This window comes from Anabrus simplex, chromosome 1 (genome assembly GCF_040414725.1).
Source record: "Anabrus simplex isolate iqAnaSimp1 chromosome 1, ASM4041472v1, whole genome shotgun sequence".
Classification (NCBI taxonomy): domain Eukaryota; kingdom Metazoa; phylum Arthropoda; class Insecta; order Orthoptera; family Tettigoniidae; genus Anabrus; species Anabrus simplex.
In genome coordinates, this window is record NC_090265.1 from 315,604,905 (window position 1) to 315,627,207 (window position 22,303).

Sequence of the window (22,303 nt, forward strand, 5' to 3'; positions counted from 1 at the left end):
ATGTAATATAAGTGAGGACTGTTTTTGCAAAACTTACTTTGTGTAAATAAATCAAAATTTACATTTTTATTGATACACATTCAAAATGAATCCCTCTATATGTCAGTATAAACTTTTTTTTTTGAGAACTTGCTTTAATAATCTGTAATCTGCAAATTTTAAAACTAGCTTTCTACTGAAAAAATGTTTGTTTTGAAGTTACTGAAACTGGTAATCTTTATAACAGCATGGATTTCATTTAAAATTAATACAACAATGGAACTAATATCTCTGCAAGTACTGTTTGATAGTTCTCACAGGTTCATTGTTGTTATGCCCACTATTGAGAGTATTTTATAAGACCGTCAACCTCGGTTTTGGTAATCCCCATTCTATACTTGCTCAACTTGTACATCATTATTACTTATATCAAAATGTTGCAGCTATCTGGAAAGCAAGAAGAAGGATCAAATTCAGTAGCATTTACATAAATTAAGAGCAAAGAATTTTTCCAGTTTAAAAAGGGAAATTTATGATCCTCGTCTAGACATGATGTTGGACATACAACAGAACATAACCCTTAGACTTTACATTACAGCCTTCGTACTATGTGAAATAAAACACCCACAGATAAATCTGAAGTGAATTTTTACAGTTGTTAAAAACATTGTCTGGTCAAGCAAGGTACTAATGAGATAGCTTCAGTTCTGTGAGATTACCTTGAAGAACGTGAGAGAAAATTAATAAAGGAAAGGAAGAACAATTTTATTAGACTATTTTTGGACTTGAGTATGGCTCAGAACAAAAGTACCGGTAATGTACTTATGACAACAACATCCAGATTTTTGGAAAACTCCATAGTACTCCTCAACGTTCAGCACTCCTTCCCTATTTGAGGACACAGGTTTATGCTTCTGGATATAATATTTGGGAACTGCCTTTTACTTTCAGGCACTGGTTTTGATTGCCAGCTTGTCCAAGGATTTTAATCTTGGCCTGAGCAACAGGATGCTCAACATTTTGAGGTCAAGTATGGAGGTGGCTAATATGAGAGCTGAAGTGCGTCCAGTATCCAGTAATCGGGAGATAGTGGGTTTGAGCCCCACTGTCGGCAGCCCTGAAGATGCTTTTCTGTGGTTTCCCATTTTCACACCAGGCAAATGCCGGCACTGTACCTTAATTAAGGCCACGGCCGCTTCCCTCCAATTCCTAGGCCTTTCCTATCCCATCGCCACCATAAGACATATCTGTGTCGGTGCAACGTAAAGCAAGTAGCAAAAAAAAAAAAATTTTTTTTAAATAAAAAATAAATGAGAGCTAGCAAGATCTAGTAAGAAAACTATTATCTAATAAGGAGAATCATTCATTTTCCCTGCCTTCCAAATATCCAACTGTAATATCTGGGATCAAAGTGCTGTTGTATGTACTATAGCATATTTATCCCCTCCTTATGCTCCAGAGATATTCATGCCTAGATCTTAAGGCTCTTACACATGCTAAGTTGAATCAATTAGTTAATCATTTGAAGATGTAAATGGCAGTATCAGTGCAAGAATGCTGCAGATAACTTTCGGAGGTTAAACAGAAGATGTTGTTATTAAATCACGAAGACCAATTTTAGGCCTCTTGGGGAGGAAATATTTTGTGAATTATAAGTAATGAAAAGTGAACAAACAAGAGATGGATAAAATCACATCTAGAAAGCTAAGAAGGGCAGGAACATGTACAAGGATAAACACGCTGACAGGGCACTGTAGAAAAGACAAGCAACAAAAAGCAGAGACTAGCATAAACATCAAAACATTGAAGGATGAGAACAAACTCTCAACAATAAACTTTCTTCAGCTTATTCCAGTTATTTCTGGAGTCATTGGAGCCACCCAGGCTCATTTTGGTTTGGCTGGGATTTTAAGGCTGTATGCACTTCTTGACACGACTTGGTTCCTATAAAAATAAGGCGTGATCCCTGCAGAAATTCATCAGGGCTTGGTGGCAGTCTGTGAAGAACATGCGCCATCATGAAAAAGAGTCTCAACCCAGGATTGCCCAGCATTCAAACTTCGGCCTGCCAGGTGGGAAGCTAGCAGCTAAGCCACTGAGATAATCATGGCCCCCAACAAACTCTCAACAATCTCATCATCAATCGCAAGAGAGAGCCCATGTATCTGAAGATGGCAGTGTGAGAAAATGTAGAGTTCATCCTTGTTCTGTGTTTCAGTGTTTGTCTTGGTCTCTCCTTGTGGATTTCTATATTTGATACGAATGTATATTTTAAGAATTAGGAATTCATTTTTAAATATTTGGGAAATGGTTTTGGGAAGAGCATGCTTTAATTCTGATCTTATCAGGAGCATCGAATAAACCACTTTGCTGCTTAGATGAAAAGGTGATAAATATAATATTAAAAACTGATGTCCTGCAACAAATCACTCTAGAAGTTGACCTGTAAATGTGCTGTACATTTTTCTGTAGCATAATGTAAATTTGTACTGATGTAATCAGAAATAAATCAAAAAGGAGGACATGTATCTTAGATGTGAAGTTTTCATGGTCTGTTGAGTTATTTAATTCTTCTCCTGGATTACACAATGTTGTCGATTTTTGTACTTTCCATACAGTTAGCCAATGTTTCAAACACATTGCAGTATTCTTTGTCAAGACGACTGAAATATCCCCCACTCGATCCGACGTAGTCTCCCAGGCAGCTCTAGCGGAAAACTGTGCAGAAGGTACAGAAAGCATCAACACACTTCCACCCAGAAGAAGGACTACATAACAAGGAGTAAAGGTGAGTTCAAAACGTAAAGTCTGTGAAAAATTCAGCTTTAGCAATAGGACCGCTGACTGCTGTTGATTAGGCTACAAGTTATCTTATTTAGTGACAGAGTATAGGATGTGTACTATAATCTTTTTATTCATTTACTCTCAGTTCTTCATTATACATACAACCATGTTTTCAAATCTGAATGACCAGCATTCTGTGTCAATTACAAGTTGTCATGGTTCTTACAATAAAAAGAAGAATCTGAGTTTGGCCTGCAAACAGTAAATGATACCTCTTATAACTTTCAAAGTTAGAGATAAGGCAAGGAGGTAAGAAGAATATTGGATTCTGCAACCTCATCAAGAGCATTGTCTTGGCTACATCAGAATTTTCAATGTCCATAACTGCCAGATGAAATTTTTGATGGTAAAAACCAACACTCGATATTGTCTGAATGAGGCTAGAACAACTTTTGTTCACTTGGGCAAAAGTTATTCTCTATGCCCCAAATTAGTGTTCTACAATAGACACATCTCAAAAACAATGGGGTTTGCAACATTTTTCAAACACTTCACAGATCTCAGCCAATGTAAATTATAATGATGCTAAGAATCTGAATTCTTGTAGTCAAGGTGTGACAATGATCACACCCAGATAGCTTCTTGTCACATGTGGATGAGCTCTGGTTCACCTCCACTGTGTAGTGTTGTGGTTCGCCCACCACTGTATTCAGCAAAACGATCTAAGTCTACATATTTCCCCTCACGGGCATCTTCAACCAGCGAACCTAGTTCCCGTTTCAACTCTGAGAAGTCTGGTCGCTTAGCTGGATCAGAATTCCAGCAGTGGCTTATTACTCGGAACAACTCAGGCCTGCAGTGTGATGGGCGTTCCAATCGATAACCTTCACGAACTCGCTTCATGACCTCACGTGCTCCCATTGTTGGATATGGTGTTGATCCTACAATAAAACAAAATAAAGAAATTAAGCCATACATTTATATATTGTGTGTCTGAGCCATCAATCCATAGACTGGTTTGATGCAGCTCTCCATACCATCCTATCCTGTGCTAATCTTTTCATTTCTACATAACTGCTGCATCCTACATTTGCTCTAATCTGCTTGTCATATTCATATCTTGGTCTACCCCTACCGTTCTTACCCCCTACACTTCCTTCAAAAACCAACTGAACAAGTCCTGGGTGTCTTAAGATGTGTCCTATCATTCTATCTCTTCTTCTCGTCAAATTTAGCCAAATCGATCTCCTCTCACCAATTCGATTCAGTATCTCTTCATTCGTGATTCGATCTATCCATCTCACCTTCAGCATTCTTCTGTAACACCACATTTCAAAAGCTTCTATTCTCTTTCTTTCTGAGCCAGTTATCGTCCATGTTTCACTTCCATACAATGCCACGCTCCACACGAAAGTCTTCAAAAACATCTTTCTAATTCCGATATCAATGTTTGAAGTGAGCAAATTTCTTTTCTTAAGAAAGCTCTTCCTTGCTTGTGCTAGTCTGCATTTTATGTCCTCCTTACTTCTGCCATCGTTAGTTATTTTACTACCCAAGTAACAATATTCATCTACTTCCTTTAAAACTTCATTTCTTTATCTAATATTACCTGCATCACCCGACTTCGAACGACTGCACTCCATTACTTTTGTATCCTGTAATGCCTCTAATGGTGAGACATAGTGTTTACAGTGTGCTATGTCTCCTGGTATGCACTAGATCAAATTTGTTACTTCCATTGACATGTTTTGTTCCCATCCCTTGTTTTGCCTATATGAAAGTGACTGAGGTACGAGTGATGAGAGTAAGGCACTTCCTTACAACTTCTGTCTCAGCAAGGAAGCAATGGGAAACCACCTCATTCCTCATGTTTCCCTTGTACATCTCTTCAGCGATGACTAGGCCATTTATGACAGCAGATGGCAGAGCTGTTGAGGATCAAACCAGCCTTCAGACTGAATTCCCAACATAAAAGTAATGGAAAAGAACAAACAAGTAAATATAAAGTCATATACAGGGGTAAATCACCTAATATTTATGCCCCAAATATTTCTCTTAATAATTATAGAATGTGTATTTATTTTAGAAAGTTACATATTTTAAAAATGGAGCAATGCTTATTGACACTAAAAAAATGTAACTAGAGTAAATTAGAATGTCAAAGGTGTCTTTTCAGGATTCAAGCACAAGCAGTTTTCAAGCCATCATAGACTTCCTAGCTTCAAGAGTCATTGGGAGATCAACTTGACAGACCTTAATTCTCTTATGTGGGAAGTGTAGTACAAAAAGAAAGCTGGATAAAGACAAGCATGAAACAGACAATTTCTGTTGATACCTTCCTCGCCTCCCCTTTCGGTCCTGGCAGTATTTTCACAATATTCCTTTGTTTTTACCCTTGAAGTAAGTTTGGAAAGTCCGTCGTGGACCACATTGTTCCTCCATCTCTCCTGAAGATAAATTCCCTTTCGTTATCGTCTTCATAGATCTCACTGTCTGAATCGGCCTCCAGCTCCGTATCACTGTTATGATCCTTATCCGATACATTTATAATTTCCTCCTCCCCATACAAAAAGTCTGAGGCAGAGTCCTCTATTTCATCGGACAACTGGCTCAAAATGTCAGGTATAACGAAACCTAAAATAGAAATATACTACATGTAATTATGCCTGACTTTGCCTAATTACCCGAAAAGTACAGAGGAAATTAAATTTTAAAGAAATAAATTTTGCTTACATGACCAGGCGCGCGATTGACTTTGTCAACCAGCTTCGGGTTCCAAGAGTTCGCTCGAAATAATTACACATGTATCGCTTCCACTGTTGTCGAAACTTGACTGAACTGAAGGTCAAGAGTGAGAGCAAAGATATTAGTTGCAAGGTGGTGAAAGACTGACAGTTCTAGGAATTACGGAGTAAAATATTGCGCTGGTTGACAAAAACAACCAGCGCACCCGGTCTAGGGTTAAGAGAGGGTAGTGGGGTGGGGGTTCAAAGGGCAGTATTATTGGACCTTTATGTTTATATGTATAAATGATAGGAGTAAAGAAGTGGAATCACAGATAAGGGCACTTAAGGATGATATTATACCGTATAGAATAGTAAATACCTGAGCAACTACAAAAAGAACTTGACAGTGTTGCAAGATGGACAGACAATGGTATGTCGTAAACAGGATGAAAAGTCAGGTTGTAAGTTTCACCAAGAGGAAAACTCCTCTCAGTTATACTCGTAATCACTGCGTTGATTGGTTGATAGTATCGGTACCTCATGGGGATCACTGTAAGTCCCTAGGTGTTAATATAAGGTATGATCTCCATTGGTGTAATCGCATTAATGAGACTATAAAGAAAGTATACATATCTCTTCACATAGATATGAAGGTATTTAAGGGTTGTAGTAAGGGTGTAAAGGGTCCGACTTGTTGGCTGAATGGTCAGCGTACTGGCTTTCGGTTCAGAGGTCCCTGGTTCGATTCCTGGCCGTGTGAGGGATTTTAATCACTTCTGATTAATTCTTCTGGCTCAGAGACTGGGTGTTTGTGTCGTCCCAACACTCTCCTATTCATATTCAGACAACATACCACACTACCAACCACCACAGAAACACACAATAGTGATTACATCCCTCCATATAGGGTTGGCATCAGGAAGGGCATCCAACCATAAAACAGGACCAAATTCACATTTGCAATGCATTTCGCACCTGTGACCCCACAGGTGTGGGAAATAGCTATAGGAAAAGAAGGAGAAGTAAGGATGTAAAGGAGAGGACATAAAAGTCCCTGATAAGACCCTGATTAGAGTATTGTTCTAATGTATATGAAGCATACTAGGATTATTTGATATGAGAACTGTAAAAGATCCAAAGAAAGGTAGCATGATTCCTCACAAAAGAGTAGTATGTTGCAAGGTTTGGGCTGGGAGGACTTGGAAGAAATGACATCAGTAAATGAATAAACTTGAGTGGAGCTTTTAAAAGTAGGAATGATCATAATCTATATAAATAAAATCGTAACAACCGTGTGTCTGTACATTGACTATTTTGGCGAAATTTCCATACAGTTATCCATTTCAAGTGTAATAATGAACATCTGCATATTCTTTAGCTTTGGTGTCTGTTTGTTTGTCTGTTTGTCTATAACTTGAAAACAACTAGACATATTTCCACCAAACTTCATATTTAGAATCCACCTGTCCTAGGGTAGGTTTTAGGGCCATTATTGTTTCTAAATCCCCAAACTGACTGGGGGTTTATACAAAATCAAAACTGTGATTTTGCACTCCCACAGAATATACACAATCAAACTTAATGGAAATCTATCTGACTTTATTTCTAAAACTTTTTTCTCATGTGCATCATTTTGATATGAGGATTAATAAGGGAGATATCATTAATGGACAGTTTGTCGGTACAAGTCCCACAGGACTTAAGTCAAGAACGGGTGCGTGTAAAGCGTATTTCTTATAACTTGAAAACTACTGAAGATATTTCAATCAAACTTTATATTAGCATCCACCTGTCCAAAGGTAGGTTTTAAGGTCCATACCATTTCAAATTCCTGGAATGGACTAGGGGTTTGTACGAAACTGAAACGTAATTTTACTCTCCCACAATATATATAAGACCAGCCTGGCTTGATGGAAACCCATTTCTAAAACTCTTTTTTCTCGTGTCCAGAGGACATAGCCCAAAAGGTGTTGTACGTGAAGCAGATTCCTTATCTATCTATATAAATAAAATCATAACGATCGTTTGTCTGTGCATTGACTATATTTTCATACAGCTATCCGTTTAAGGGGTAATAATGACCATCTGCATATTTTTTAGCTATAGTTTCCTGAAAGTCCTAAATTTTACCCCCCTCGCCCTAAATCAAGATTGTGGCACGATCTGCCAGACGAGCTAGAAAATTGTAATTAGGCAAAATTATATGTTTTAGCTGGTAACCAACAGAAAGCTCCAAAGATATTAAAATTTTTCACTTTTTATCCCCAAAGAATATCGAAATATGGAGGCAATTTTAATGATGGTGAAGACCTTCATTTCAAGGTATTTTGCGGCGAAAGGGTAAGTCCTCTCACAAGACGGATGGCACAATCCCTGTTCAATTTGGAGTGATCTACAATACAACTTTGGTCCTATAACTTTTTGTCATCTCTCTTTCCTTTACAGGTTAGATTTGGCTGTATTTCTTGACTGTTCATAATTTTTGTGCTTTTTACACGTATATTACATAGTTTGAGACACTTTGGCATGCACATTGACATGACCAGTGGCTATACATGAACCAAATTTCATTATTCTAGTAGCTTCCACATAAGTATGTGAAAAATAACGTAAAATGTTAAAAATGTACCCAAATTTCACCCCATTCAAACATCGTAACTCAATCAAACCCATAAATATGGGAGATGCGAGAAAATGTTTTAAGACAAAACATGATGGTGCAAACCGTTTGTTTGTATGATGTACCGTTTAGGAGCAGTAAATCTCAAAATGAAGGTCTGCACTTACATATGTGCCGATGCTTATCTGTCATCTATATAAATAAAATCACAATGACCGTGTGTCTGTACATTGACTATTTTGGCGAAATTTCCATACAGTTATCCGTTTCAGGTGTAATAATGACCATCTGCATATTTTTAGCTTTGGTGTCTGATTGTCTGTTTTTTCTGTGTTCTTATAACTTGAAAACTACTGAATATATTTCTACCAAGTTTGATATTTAGAATCCACCTGTCCTCGGGTAGGTTTTAGGGCTAATAGACCTATTATTTCTGAATATCTAAATTTACAGGGGGTTTAACCGAAACCGTAACCACGATTTTGCACTCCCACAAAATATGCACATCCAAAATTAATGGAAATCTACTATCCTTAATGGAAATCAATTTCTAAAACTTTTTTCTCATGTGAATCATTTTGATAGGAAGATCAATAAAGGCGATATCACTAATGGATGATTTTTCAGCACAAGTCCCAACGGACTTAACTTAAAAGCGGGTGCGTGTAAAGCGTATTTCTTATAACTTGAAAACTACGGTACTGAAGATATTTCAGCCAAACTTTATATTTATTATCCACCTGTCCAAAGGTAGGTTTTAAGGTCCATACCATTTTAAATTTCCGGAATGGACTGTGTGTTTATAGGGAATCGAAATGGTGATTTTACTCTCCCACAATATATAGAAGACCAACCTGACTGGAAATTGATCAACCTTGATGGAAATCCATTTCTAAAACTTTTCTCATGTGCATTTTTTCAACAGGAGGATTAATAAGGGAGACGTCATGAATGGTCGGTTTTGCAGGTTAAGTCCAGCAGACATAGCCCAAAGGGTGTTGTACATGGAGCAGATTCCTTATCTATGTAAATAAAATTGTAACGACCGTGTAACTGTACACTGACTATTTTGGCGAAATTTTCATATAGCTATCTGTTTAAGTGGTAATAATGACCATCTGCATATTTTTTAGCTTTAGTGTCCTGAAAGTCCTAATTTTTACCCCTCTCGCCCAAAATCAAGATTGCGGCACAATCTGCCAGATGAGCTAGAAAATATTGAAATTAGCTGGTAACCAACAGAAAGCTTCAAAGATATTAAAATTTTTCACTTTTTATCCCCAAAGAATATCGAAATAAGGAGGCAATTTTAATGATGGTGCAGACCTTCATTTCAAGATAATTTGTGGGATAAACGGGAAGTCCTATCACATAACGGATGGCACAATCTCTGTTTAATTTGGAGTGATCTTATGACATTTTGTCATATCTGTATCCCTTAAATATTAGATTTGTCTCTATTTCTCGATTTTAAATAAATTTTGGATTTTATACATGCATTATTCATACTTTGAATCACTTATAGGAAAGAGAGAATCATCAAATTCTACACGATAATTGGCCCACCCAGTAGCCATATGTGAGTCAAATGCTATGTTTGTGGCTGTCACATAATTATCTGAAAAGTGATGCAATATGAGATAATTTTACCCAAATTTCACCCTTTTCAATGTTTTTAACTCAATCTAACCCATGAATATATGAGATGTGAGAAAATATCATAGGACCAGCCATTTAGACCACTAAATATGGCATCTTATAGTATAATCCATATGTCGATATGACATACTGTTAAGCAGCAATTAATATGTAAATGAAGGTCTGCAATATTGTAAACATGCATACACTTCCGTATGTCGATCTATATATATTCATTGATGTTGATTTGTAACGATCGAGAAAGGGTGTGTCTGGTATTGTAATCAGTACTCCCCACATCGACTTTGACTGGCAGTAGGAATGGGGTCCTTCTCCAACTTCTGTATAACTGGCATTAGTAAGGAAGGCCTACCATTGTAATGAATAATTCACTTCTTGATTTGAATTGTAGAAGGAAAGGGAGCATACAATTTAGTTCAAAATTCCCCTACCCACTTGTATTTGGCTGTAGGCAAGATTGCCCGCCATTATAAACAAATTTACCCTAGTGCCCTGCTATTTTAATGGGAACTCACCAACTTGGTGTGACCGGCAGTAAGCTGGCTGGCAGTAAGAAAAGGGGCCTATCATTATAATGAAAACTGCACAACTCAATTATGATGGGCAGTAGGGAAATTACCTGCCATTATAATAAAAACTCCTCAAATGTAATCTCTCTGGAAGTAGGAAAGGGGGTCTGCCATGGTAACTCTCCAAATCAATTTTGAGTGCGCAGTAGGCAATGGGGCCTGACATACTGTAAACTTCCCAACTCGATTGTGAATGGCAGTAGGCAAGCGAGCCTACAATTATCATCACAACTCCGCAACCCACACTTTACATAGGAAACAGCGTATGGGGACGTCCCTACGCTGTTTCTCGGATAACGCTAAGAGACATGCAATTTTAAAACAATTTTATTTACTGCATATACAGTAATTTACTTCAATATCTATACACAATGTAGAATACCATAGCAAAGCACGGGTACATTTGCTAGTATGAAGATAAAGTTGCAATTCAAGAGGACAAATTAGGGCAAACATTTATTTATAGAATTGATTGATTGATTGATTGATTGATTGATTGATTGATTGATTGATTGATTGATTGATTGATTGATTGATTGATTGATTGATTGATTGATTGATTGATTGATTGATTGATTGATTGATTGATTGATTGATTGATTGATTGATTGATTGATTGATTGATTGATTGATTGATTGATTGATTGATTGATTGATTGATTGATTGATTGATTGATTGATTGATTGATTGATTGATTGATTGATTGATTGATTGATTGATTGATTGATTGATTGATTGATTGATTGATTGATTGATTGATTGATTGATTGATTGATTGATTGATTGATTGATTGATTGATTGATTGATTGATTGATTGATTGATTGATTGATTGATTGATTGATTGATTGATTGATTGATTGATTGATTGATTGATTGATTGATTGATTGATTGATTGATTGATTGATTGATTGATTGATTGATTGATTGATTGATTGATTGATTGATTGATTGATTGATTGATTGATTGATTGATTGATTGATTGATTGATTGATTGATTGATTGATTGATTGATTGATTGATTGATTGATTGATTGATTGATTGATTGATTGATTGATTGATTGATTGATTGATTGATTGATTGATTGATTGATTGATTGATTGATTGATTGATTGATTGATTGATTGATTGATTGATTGATTGATTGATTGATTGATTGATTGATTGATTGATTGATTGATTGATTGATTGATTGATTGATTGATTGATTGATTGATTGATTGATTGATTGATTGATTGATTGATTGATTGATTGATTGATTGATTGATTGATTGATTGATTGATTGAACTTACCTAATGTTACAATCTCCCACATGACTATACCAAAACTCCAGACATCAGACTTGTGAGTGAACACTCTGTATAGCAATGACTCTGGTGCCATCCAACGAATGGGCAGGGCTCCCTGTTGACAAAAGAAATGTTAAATCAGGAATGGAATTAAGAACAGAAACGTATTAATCATAAAATAATCAGATTTAACCCAGAATTCTGGTTCTATGTTCTTGAAAATTACAGTTTATATGTTGGAAAATATAATAATAATAATAATAATAATAATAACTAAATATGAATCACTCACAACAAATATAAGTAACTTACAAGCAACTCAAGCAACATAATGCAGAAACATAAATTTGTAAATGTATCACTTTTTAACATAAACTAGTAATTATTATTATTATTATTATTATTATTATTATTATTATTATTATTATTATTATTATTATTATTATTATTATTATTATTATTATTATGCAACTTTCTTTTGAAAAACTTAAACCTGCAAATATACTTGTAAAGTAGGATTTTAGAAATGTTACAGCTTAATAGTGATTAAAATCTTGATGTATTGTGAGAGCACTGAGCCATGTGGTTTAATAGGGGAGGTAGAAGAGGGTAAGTACACATGAACACTCAGACATTTTCCTGGTCAGCTGTACTTTGTGGACAGGAATAGCCACGGTTTTGCTGCCCAGTGGTTGAACAATACACATTACATTCAAAATTCCTCTAAACTTAAGTGAGAGTTCGGTGTCTGTATTAAAATTAAGTTCCAAAGAAGCTGACGATATTTGATTAGCACGGCTCAGTATGGAACAAAGCCCTATTGGCAAATAGTCATTCATTGATATATATGAATTTTCTTTTAAAATATATCATAGGTAATGACATTCCATTCCTTCTGCTGGAAAATTTTTGTTCTTGGGGCAGATTTCATAAAGGTTTTGCCTGTTTTTCCACATGTATATCGCCAAACAATTATTTATTTATAATCGTATTAAATACTCTCCTCTTTGACCCTTCTTCAAAATATGTGGCTTACAGAAAAATATGCAGGCAAAACCACAAAAAAATTGAATTTGCTGATTTTTGTAAGGAATCGGTAACAGCGACTCTGTAGATGGTGACGGCTCAAATGTTATTGAACTGCCAGCCAGAATTTTGGCACATGATGATATCATGATTGTAATTTATAGCATTACATTCACTTCTGCAAAAGAAGTCATCATTTTCTCTAAAGTTGCCATTAATTATTTTTTTTTTTTTACAATTTGTTTTACGTCACACCGACACAGATAAGTCTTATGGTGACGATAGGATAGGAAGGGCCTAGGAGTGCAGGAGTGGGGAGGAAGTGGCCATGGCTTTAATTAAGGTACTGCCCCAGCATTTGCTTGGCGTGAAAATGGGAAACTACAGAAAACCATCCTCAGGGCTGCCAACACCGGGGCTCAAATCCACTATCCCCCAGATGCAAGCTCACAGTTGCGCGCCTCTGACCACATGGCCAACTCACCCAGTAATTAATTAATTCATTCATTCATTTGAAAGTCATTGAACTTATACCTGGTAGTTCAAAACCATATACAAGTGTGAAAAGGTTAATTCTCAAGATGAAAGCTAGCGACTACAATTTCCTACATAATTCTTGAATTCCTTGGAATTAATGGTTTACCTCTTACTGACCTTGATAGCTGCAGTCACTTAAGTGCCGTCAGTATCCAATATTCAGGAGATAGTGGGTTCGAGCCCCACTGTCAGCAGCCCTGAAGATGGTTTTCCATGGTTTCCCATTTTCACACCAGACAAATGCTGGGGCTGTACCTTAAATAAGGCCATGGCCGCTTCCTTCCCACTTCTAGCCCTTTCCTGTCCCATCATCGCCATAAGACCTACCTATGTCGGTGCAACGTAAAACAACTTGCAAAAAAAGAAAAGTGTCCTTCCACATATTCTTATTCTAAAAATTAGAACCATAGTTATGCTCCTTAAAAATTGGAATGTTTCCCAATGGCTCCCAAACGGAACCAGATTAGGGCCTTATTCTATGAAATATGTATGAAAATTGTTTAGACTTGAAAATAATAACATAACGATCAATAAACCTCAAAGGACATGAAAGTCTCTATTTACCTCAGCTGGTTTTCAGCCATGGCTAGTTAAATGTTGCAATGTCAAGAGAGCGATATTTTACAGTTGCAATAGCACCAAAATGTAACTGTACAAGGAATGCACCGAGAAAGTGGCTGTGCGGTTTGGGTCATGTAGCCATCAGCTTGCATTAGGGAGATAGTAGGTTTGAACTTCACTGTTGGCAGCCTTGAAGATGGTTTTCCGTGGTTTTCCATTTTCACACTAGGCAAATGCTGGGGCTGTACCTTAATTAAGGCCATTGTTACTTCCTTACTACTTCTAACAATTTCCTATCCCATCGTCACCATAAGACCCACCTGTGTCAGTGTGACGTGAAGAAAATTGTGGGGGGAAAAAATGTACAAGGAACACCGTATATAAGGAAATCCTTCAATAAATATTTACCCCATTGACCATCATGTCTTGACAGGTTTCAGCTTGTTATAAATAATTAGATTATTTCATCTTACTTCCTTATTTTTATTCTCCTCTTTGTGCTGAACCATATCCCATTACTTGTTATACGAGGGGGTGCCCAAAAATAACCAGAATAGCATTGGCATGGGCGAAGCTTGTTTAGTATGCATTTCCACCACTAGGCATGTATAGCGCAACTCATTGCTAGTTCAGTGCCACTTGTGTTGTCAACCTGGCTTGTTCTCTTCATCTGCAGTGATTGCTTTTCCTAGCGCTGTTTCATTCTTTATGATGGCAAGTTTAAGTGAACAACGTGCAAGCATTTTATTGGGAAGTTTTAAGAAGATTGTGCAACAGCGCTAGACAAAAAGGATCCAATTTGTGGCAGACAGGAGTCTGGTTTGTCCACCACGACAACGCACCTGCACACACAGCCATCTCTGTTAGAGAGTTTTTGGCTAAAAATGGCATGGTTCCACTGCCCCATGCCTGCCCTGGCTCCGTACGACTTTTTATTATTTCTGCACATGAAAAGGGGCCTGAAAGGACATTGATTTGACAACACTGAAGAGGTCAAGGAATAAATGAGGGAGGAGCTGTCAGCCATTTGTAAAGATGACTACAAAGAATGTTTTGAATAGTGGAAGCCCCGGTGGGACAAATGTATTAGTTATAATGGAGAGTATATTGAAGGGGATAAGGTTATTTTGTAAAATATTTGAAAATATATAGCTTTTAAAAAATAATTCTGGTTTTTTTCTTGGGTACCCCCTTGTACTTGATACCCCTGAGTATGAGAGTCTCATACTGGTTCAATATGGTAGTTTAAAATATCTATCTATTAAAAGAATGCTTATACATCTTGAAGATCTAACAAGAATTTTTCTTTCTTAAAGAAAGTATTGTCAACTGGGAACATTTCTAGCATATTGTAATATCGAGTATTACCTCTAACAGAGACATTAATATTGCATACAGCAGTATACTGTTGATATTATTTTTGAAGGATTTTTTACTGCTGAGTGCATGAAATTCTAGAAAATATACAAATTCTTATGGAAACTGAATCAGAATACCAGAAATAATAAACAGTAACATAAAAGAATCAATGAAGGGCTCTGTAGAGTACCATACTGAAATATTTACAAGGTCTTATTGATGAAACTTACCTTTGTCTGTCGCTGCTCATATATTTCTCCCAGTTCTCGTACACTACGGGACATGCCAAAATCAGCAATTTTGCACAATTTGTTATGGTCAACCAAAACATTTCGAGCAGCCAGATCACGATGAATAATCTGTAATAAATAGGAGACACTGTACAGGTGGTTCTCAGTTTTACTATACGTTAACAAAAGTGATAGTTCTTGTAAAGTTTCCAGGCAGTGTTTTGCACAGCATTCTAGTTTTTCTACCTTCAATCAACAAAAGCAAAAATTGCACTAAACTGGTCTTAGATAAGGTTGAGATTATGCTTTGTTGGAAAATTATACTTTTTTTCCCATTATATGGTAGGAGAATTAAAAGGAATCAAAATACTAGTTTTAATGATGAATATAGTATAGGTGAGTTTTATATGCATGGGAGGAGTAGGGCCTATATCTCTCTTTTTATCCAAATAATTAAAAAATTTATTACTGTTTCCTCATGATGAGAAGTCTTGCAATGTACCGATATGCTTTTCATATACTATTGTTTTGTACGTCTAAGCAGAAAGTGCTTTCCCATGCCAGAGAGAGAGGAAATATATGTGTGTAAAACTTGCATATTATGTTATAACCAATTCTGTACCTAACCTCATAAACACTAGAAACAGAATAGGCTACATTTGAAATTTAGCTATCTTCATTCTCCTAACTGGTGAATGTAGCAGAGGCAAGTAAACAGAAATAACCTATAAACCTTACTCACTCCAAGACCTTATCCTTGTTAATGGCCATGCTGTAGACCTATATTGCATCTTACCCCTTTAGAGACAAGGTATTCCATTCCCCGTGCCACACAGTATCCAAATACAGTCAGGTCACGGGATGTGAGTGCATCTGAGTCTTCGGAGAAGTTGTAATAGTTTTGACGTGTGCGATGGTCCCGTAAGAAGGTCAGCAATTTTCCATACATCACATACTCCATTATGAGCAGGTAAGGTTCTGATAAAAAACAATTCACAAAATTATCACTTAAGATATGTAAGGGGGTTAAATCACATAGATATAATAACAATACCATTTAAATGTAGGTTAAATTCTCTGGGGAAAAAGACATTCAGTCATAAAGAATATCTATTAAAATAAGTGACTAAAAATCCCATTCCTGTGGTGTAGCATTGCTGACCCTTACCCAGAGGCCCAGGTTCAACTTCTGGCTCACCCAAGGATTTTAAACCCACTCCGGGAGCTAGAATGGGATTCATTTGGCTTTAAAATATGAGAAAATGTAAATTCAGTTAAGAAAGCCAAGAAAGCCAAGCACAAGTAATATAACAGAAGAAGTTGTCACACAGATCATATGACACTCCAATATCTGCAAACCATCTGGCTGGGCAATAATCATCTTGGTAGGGTCAAGGCCTCAGGTTTAATTTAGTTTAGTGATTAAATAGAATAGAGTAGACTAGAATTTATTCAGTATGTTACATTCAATAGGCATTGTAAAAGAAAAGGAAACCATAAATGTACACACAGGTAATTCCAATAAGTCTTAGTTAGGAAACTCATTCATTTCAAAGTAATCTGGCACCAAGTAAAAAGAATGCATAATTAACAATGTTGTAAGCTTGCATCTGAATATACTGAATGGAAGGATTTTTTTTTTAAGATCTAATGGCAATTTATTAAACATAGGTATTTCACAGAATAATCAAATGGCTTCAGCTTGTCTTCTGTAGCCTATAAGAAGGCACACTGACTTAGTTAGGAGAACTGGTATTATATTTGTGTTGTGAACATCACTTCTGAATTTGATTTTTGTTGATTTCTCCACACACTTTAAGTAGTGCAAGATAGATGTAGGGGTTCATGACAGACTGTTGCTGCTGCAGTCCTAAAAAGTTTCACTGAATATACTCTAAGTCAGGGCATGACAAATCCTGGATGTCAGATTGCCCTGGTCGACAAGATGATGACAAATAAGAAGTCTATATTTTAATGCACACATTTAAACATAAAGGCTAATGTAAAACACTAGTTTGAAAACGTAGTTTTACACTGTGATGATCTACTGGACTCAGTTCCACCTATCTATTAAACAACAAAGTCCCTCATTTTTTGCTTGTGATCACACTTTTCAATAGAAAAAACTTTTGAATTGCTGTCTTTTGCAGTATTGTGGTTTTGCAGCCACATCTTGATATATTTCTCAGGCTTAAATCGGTCAACTGATAGGTCATTTGAATGAATTAAAATAAGGTTGGAGTCTTAGGTAACCAACAGTGACGACCTTATCAGTGACTGTGGTATGTCATTCATCAAGCTGAACCAGCACTCACATAATACAGCTGATCATGGCAATGTGGAAATTATTCTTAGCACTGGTATTATTATCTGGAATGTCTTGGACTCCAGGGTTGTCTGTCAAGCCTTTAACCCTTGCATTGCAGACGGTTCATTTAGATTAAAACATCTGCATATTCTTTCTACTTCATTTTCACTGTAACACACATTTTCTTTCCTGATTTTAGATTTTAGTAGGATCTAGTACTGCAATGTCCTGCAACAGTTGGTCATTTTCTGTAGGTACATAACCTGGATCTTATTCTTTCTGCAACACTGTGAATGAATTGTTTAGCATATATTGAGACTATTTTGAGACTTTATGAAACATACCACGCCATAAGTGGAGTGCTAAAACTACGGGGCGTGTTGGCTGTGCGCTTAATAGCGCGCAACAATGAGCTTGCATCTGGGAGATAGTGGGTTCGAGTCCCACTGCCGGAGCCCTGAAGGTGGTTTTCCATAGTTTCCCATTTTCACTCCAGGCAAATGTTGGGGCTGTTCCTTAATTAAGGCCATGGCCACTTCCTTCCCACTCCTGGACCTTTCCTATCCCATTGTCCCCATAAGACCTATCTGTGTTGGTGGGACATAAAACAAATTGGAAGTGCTAAAACTAAATGATGGAATAGAGAAATTAAAAATAAACCAAAGCAGAAGGCATAGGTAAAAATGTGGAGTTAAGCAGAGGGCAAACAGCATATACCCAGATACAGAAACAGCTTAACGAAACTGAACTAAATGTAGAATAGAACCTTATATCTCTAGATAGAGGAAGCAGATTATTACTTGTGTCATAATACAGTGTTCAGTCTTGAATTAGTTGGATATTCAGAATGAATATGACTTTATAGGGTATGTTACATGTTTGTTCCTTTCTGCTACTCAAATTTACTAGTCGTCAATTTATATTAGTTACAATAAAAGGTAAAGCCAACTAGCCAACTTGTATTTTCAATATTTCTGCAATCAATGGCAGTTTTCATTTCTGTCAATGCGTAGGTAGAAAAAGAATTATAATCCCTTAAAGTATCAAGTACTGGTACTGGTTTTAGTTTAACTTCAGTTCTATTGTTTCAATTAACATGTTATAATTAGAATATGCCTAAGTGCAGTTGAGAATTATAATGTAGTTATTTTATTAGATAGTAACTTGTTTGCTATATTCCTGTGCTATCCTTGTGTAATGCATTTGATATTTCAGCATTTAACTTAATGGCATTTTACATTTCTATTAGAGCTTAGTAGCAGAAAGTAATAATAATCTGTCTACCTATTAGTTTTATATAGTCCTCTTGGCATTTCAACATTTAAAGGTAGTTTTCATTTCGGTTTGCAAATACCGGTAGTAATAATAATCTGTCTGTTTATTTACATATTTTGTGTAACTACATTTCCTTAGTTTCAGTTAGGCTGTTATTCCAATTATTTTAAAATTAAGACATGCCTAAGTAGAATAATTTCAGTGCAGTTATTTTATTAGCAACTTGCTTGCTTTACTGTTGTTAAATCTTTGTATAGTATTTACTTTCTCTGACATATATTTACATTCATAGAATAAGCTGTTTTATTTCCAATCATATTTCCATATTATTTCATGTTTGTTTGAAGACGATAAAAGAATGGCTGAAGGAGAGAGGTATAGGAACTGTGGGTGTGAGTGGGAATGAGGGAATATGGAGGAAGAGATAGTGAGTTTGAGGGAGATAATAAAGCTTTTAACAGAGGACTGGAATGAGGTAGGTTTCCCTCATCAATGTATAAGATATAGTAGGTAGGCAAGGAGGAGGGAAAGTAAGAGGAGAAGTTATTGAAGACTTGTTAATGCCTACTTTTCAAAGTTCGCTACATGACACGTTGAGAGTGCGCGAAAGTTCAACCTATGTGAATGGACATTATGGAACAAGATGACGGATATACAATGATGGATAGAAGAAGGGATTGTACATCAGATTTTACTGGACCATGTGATATGGTACATGGAGAGAGATTTTGGAGCCTATATACATCCACGACAAGAGCTGGAGAGGGCAATTCTATCAGCCAATTCTAATCTATTCTATCATTACATCAGAGGTGGGCTGTACGTTTTGACATCAAAGAAGATCTTAACTTAGTTCACTTCGCATCTAAGTAGAGCACTACTCAAAATTATTCTCACCGAGATCTAGTTATCTCAATGACGAGAGTGGTGGTGGTGATTATTGTTTTAAGAGGAAGTACAACTAGGCAACCATCCTCTATATAACACTCATCAAAGAGAAAAAATGGAAGGGATCCAACACTTCGAAAAATGAAGGTATCGGCCAAAGGAAGACAAGGGCCACGAAGGGCGTGAAAATGAGACTCCCTAGGCCTCCATACGTAATACTGCTGGGGTCAGAAAAGAACAAGAGTTGACCAAGAGAGGTCGGATAGGATAGATGAAAGTGAGGAGCCTGGCACAAGTAAGTGGAATCAAAGCCAGGACTCAGCTAAGGGCCCCGTGGTCGCCAACCCACACTCCAAAGTTCAGAGCCCCTGGGCCCCTTTTAGTCGCCTCTTACGACAGGCAGGGGATACCGTGGGTGTTATTCTACCGCCCCCACCCACAGGGGGATATCTCAATGACGAGAGTTAAAGTCAACGAGAGACCGGTTTTTGACTGGTATAGGACAGGAGAAATTTTGTTATGTATTTAGATACACTACAATTCTGTGATACGGAAGAATACAAGTATATTCCCTCCATGAACGTAACCCAAGGTGGTTTTGCTATTGAAATTAGGACTCATTACGATTTTATGTGAGGAGTACTGTAGGAAGTGTTAAAGTCAGGAAAGTCATTGTTCAATTAGTGAGCTATGCAGGAATCAGAAATAGGACTGGTACCTACAATGAGAGATGACTATCCCAGCACGAGGGGTCCATCAAACATCAGCTGCTACATAGATCATGTCCAGGTAACAGAGTCTACAAATGGTGAGCTAATGGCATAAATTACTGCAAGTCTCCGTGCAACAGTTCAGTTTATTAAATTTTATTTCATTCAATTTATCTCTTGCTTCCGTAAGTTCAGAGTTCGTAAATACGCCATCACGTTTTTCATTCTAATAAATAGTTATTTAATTGGTTATTGCAGAAATTCTTTATTAATGATCCTTAATTTTCAAGTTAGAGTATACTTAATGGTTAGTGTTCCGTCACCCCACCTCTGGGAATATTTAGAGTCTCATTAATTATTATTATTATTATTATTATTATTATTATTATTATTATTATTATTATTATTATTATTATTATTATTATTATTATTGGTACGTCTTGGTAGTGACAAGATCAGTAAGTCTGTTGTGCATGAAATTATCGAAGATTTCGTTGGTAATCACCCATATATTGACATGGAAAGTGAGTGTAAGTAATATTTAATATCCGTGCTTTCAATATTTAATAGGATAAACTATGGTAGTGGGTGAAAAGTTCAAGACATTGACATTGTGTGTTAGTGAAAATGTGTTTTTAGGTTACCTAGTTTCGTCATAGAAAATAACAGAGAATAGATATTTCTCTGCGACCTGAGTCATGGCCAGCTGGACTCCCTACTCACGGCACGATGTCGGGAGCTGGAATCCAGTGCGACTCTGTGGATTTGAATCCAGCATCTATGGAACATGGCCACAATATCATGGACGTTTAGCGCACGCATGATACATGCAATAGTAGTATTGAGCAGGATGCGAAAACGAATCTGAGGCTTGATATCACTCAACAAATTATGAAGGATATGTTAAAAGAGGAAGAACAACTGGAAATCTCCAGGGGCCTCTTGAAAAGTATTCTTGTAATTCAGCAGAAAAATATGAAGATGGAAATTCAGCAAGGTTTAAAGAAATTGGAGGAAGCCCTAGATGTGGGATCTACGCACAGAAAAGCTTGGAAAGCAACTAGAGCATTAATGAAAAAGGATTTGCCCGATCAAGAGAAAGTAGAACAGAGCACCACAAACACAAACGTAGAACAGGATAACTGAGAAATAGCGTTATCCAAGAAGAAGAAGAGGGAACAGAGGCAGAAGAAGGAAGATGAAGATGAAGGTACTCAACCTGAACCAGTACCAGTATCTGAAACTGTTAAAAAGAACGAGCAACGGAAACGTTCAACTATAAGAAGCCGCCCAGAAGCAGTACTTATTAAACCGATGAATGGCAAGACTTTTGCAGATGTTGTGAAGGATATCCGCAGCAAGGTGAACCCAGAAGACAGTGGCGCTGTGTTAGATCGATCAGGAAAACTATGTCTGGAGCAGTTCTTCTTGAATTTAATAAGGCCACGGAAAAGAATAGAGACAATTTTAATAAATCACTTAAAGGCGCTCTTGGACATGATGGCGAAGTAAAGGTTTTGACGCCTAGAACTACATTGGCAATTCAGGATATGGACAGTGCCACCACTATTTCCGACGTAGAGGAGGCTGTAAGACGAGAATTAGAAAATCTTAATCAAGAATTGAAGGTCTCAATCACAAATCCGAACAGCAGGGGACAAAAACTCGCCATCGTGGAGATAGAAGATAGCGAGGCATGAAAGCTGTTAGACATAGGCAAAATTAAAGTAGGCTGGCTATACTGCAGAGTGAGACAGTGGGCCGTAGTTCCTCGGTA

At 36.8% G+C, this 22,303-nt stretch overlaps 1 protein-coding gene across 1 annotated transcript in view; it reads right to left on the reverse strand.

Moving 5' to 3' along the window:
* Positions 1 to 2,354: 2,354 nt before the first annotated feature.
* The window catches only part of LOC136865446 (uncharacterized), a 362,527-nt gene continuing 342,578 nt past the window's right edge, over positions 2,355 to 22,303 (reverse strand). The window contains exons 6-9 of the mRNA XM_067142407.2: positions 16,142 to 16,323; positions 15,346 to 15,474; positions 11,636 to 11,747; positions 2,355 to 3,704 (exon numbers count right to left, since the gene is read on the reverse strand). Of these exons, the coding sequence (XP_066998508.2) occupies positions 3,409 to 3,704; positions 11,636 to 11,747; positions 15,346 to 15,474; positions 16,142 to 16,323 (719 nt within the window). The 3' untranslated portion in view covers positions 2,355 to 3,408. The remainder of the gene's footprint in view (positions 3,705 to 11,635; positions 11,748 to 15,345; positions 15,475 to 16,141; positions 16,324 to 22,303) is intronic.